The following is a 1,687-nucleotide window of genomic DNA, read 5'->3' as shown; positions in this document are numbered from 1 at the left end:
TCCTCGGCTTGTTAGGCCGTATGTCATTGTCCAGGACTTGAGGTACAGTCCTGGTGTCTACCGCAGTGTTAGGAAGAATATTTGTGTATTTTCAATATTTGCATTACTTCGTGCTTGCTTTACTCAATGTTTAGGAATGGGTTATGAGAAAAGCACCTGTGTTAGGTGTTTCATGTGTCTAGTAAGCTTGCCAATATGTCCTCATGCGGTGTTAACGGTTTAAGAGGGCAATCTAAAAAATAAAGGTCAAATTCTTCCTTTGATTTCACCTGAGCAGCAAAGTGAGACAGGGAAAGTCTTATCTCAAGTGACACAGTCATTGCCATGTGATCGGGTGAAGAAACGACTAACCAGATAACTATACTTGTATTCTGAATGGCTTCCCCAAGCATCGTGTATACAGTTCATTGTTTACCTAGCAACCAAAACATGTTACACATTTTACAGCCAAAATAGCTCTGGCTCCTGCTCCGAAAAGATTACAGCCTCATCAGTACGGGAAAATCCCTGTGACTCTATATAGAGATAGTTGCCATCCAATTCGTGAAAGTTTAAGGGTTTACAAGTCAGCTGCAGAAGCAAGGCTAAAGAAGGCAAGAGATAGGGAGGTAGTGGAAATTAAAGCATAGATGTAGGGAATCAAGTAAGAGGAGGAAAGGATCTCTGGGACTGGGCTATAAAATACTATAAAATATAGCTTACTGGCTCAGAAATATATTTTTCCCGTGACACGTTAAACTTGTCTGGCTGTTTAACTGCAAGATAAACATTGAAAATACTTTAAAGGGACTGACCACAAGGGATGGATATTTTTCTCCTATGAAATTAAGTCCGTTAATATTTTGTTCTTTTCAGGAGCAAATTATGCTTCTCCAGTCCATGCTCTTGGGGTGGGTTTGGCCCTTTCCTCGTGGTAACTGCAGTTTGACATGTTAATAGGGCAGCTAAAGATCATCAAGTGCTTGCAGCAAGTTCTCTTTGCCCGTCTCACAAAATAGCCACCAAAATAGCCTTGTCAGTTTAAATAGTCAAGAGTATGGTGGTGAAACAAAGTGAGTTCTTCAGTTAACTGAACTGAATTATAAACCTCTGGTTAGCATTTTCAATCATATTTGAATAAATTATTATTAGCATTTAAGTACACCATCATTATTTAACTTGGATAAACTGGATTCTGCCAAACCATCCTGGAATCTGTATTTATATACAGTTAATCATGTAAATACACTTCCAGAAATGATCTTTGTTAACGTTTTTAAAACTTGAATATTTTGGTTTAAATTTCTCATCTGAAAATATTCTGAATGAGTTTATAAGTCTTTTGGACCAGTCTTTCTTACATGCCTTTACTGTGTATCAGGTTCAAACTTTAGAAGTTGACATATAAAGATTTAATTATTTTCTTTCTGAAAAAAGTGAAATCTGAGGAGTGTCCGAATCAAAGATACAGTGTCACTTTTGTGCCACATATAGCACTGCTGACTGGATCCAAACTAAAAATGGGAGTTTCATTGACGGGACTTGAAGTTGACATATTTTATTCCAGGCCTTATGCTGATGAGAATTATGAATATTTTAGTGATATAAATGCATGATGGAACCCTTGCTAGCCAAAAAAAAAAAACCAACAAGACAGCCATATGTAAAAGTTCTAAATAAGAAAGTTGGGAGGACAGTGTTTCAGCAG

The 1,687-nt window shown here is 37.2% G+C and overlaps 1 protein-coding gene across 1 annotated transcript in view; it reads right to left on the bottom strand.

Moving 5' to 3' along the window:
- RRAD (Ras-related associated with diabetes) overlaps window positions 1–392 on the bottom strand; it is a 5,220-nt gene extending 4,828 nt beyond the window's left edge. Inside the window, exon 1 of the mRNA XM_010006234.1 lies at window positions 365–392. Coding sequence (XP_010004536.1) covers window positions 365–392 — 28 coding nt within the window. The remainder of the gene's footprint in view (window positions 1–364) is intronic.
- Window positions 393–1,687: the final 1,295 nt, after the last annotated feature.

Source organism: Chaetura pelagica, unplaced genomic scaffold (assembly GCF_000747805.2).
Source record: "Chaetura pelagica isolate M959 unplaced genomic scaffold, ChaPel_1.0 scaffold139, whole genome shotgun sequence".
In the NCBI taxonomy this organism is placed as follows: domain Eukaryota; kingdom Metazoa; phylum Chordata; class Aves; order Apodiformes; family Apodidae; genus Chaetura; species Chaetura pelagica.
Note: the sequence above shows the minus strand (reverse complement) of the source record. Positions and strands in the feature narration are given on the sequence as shown.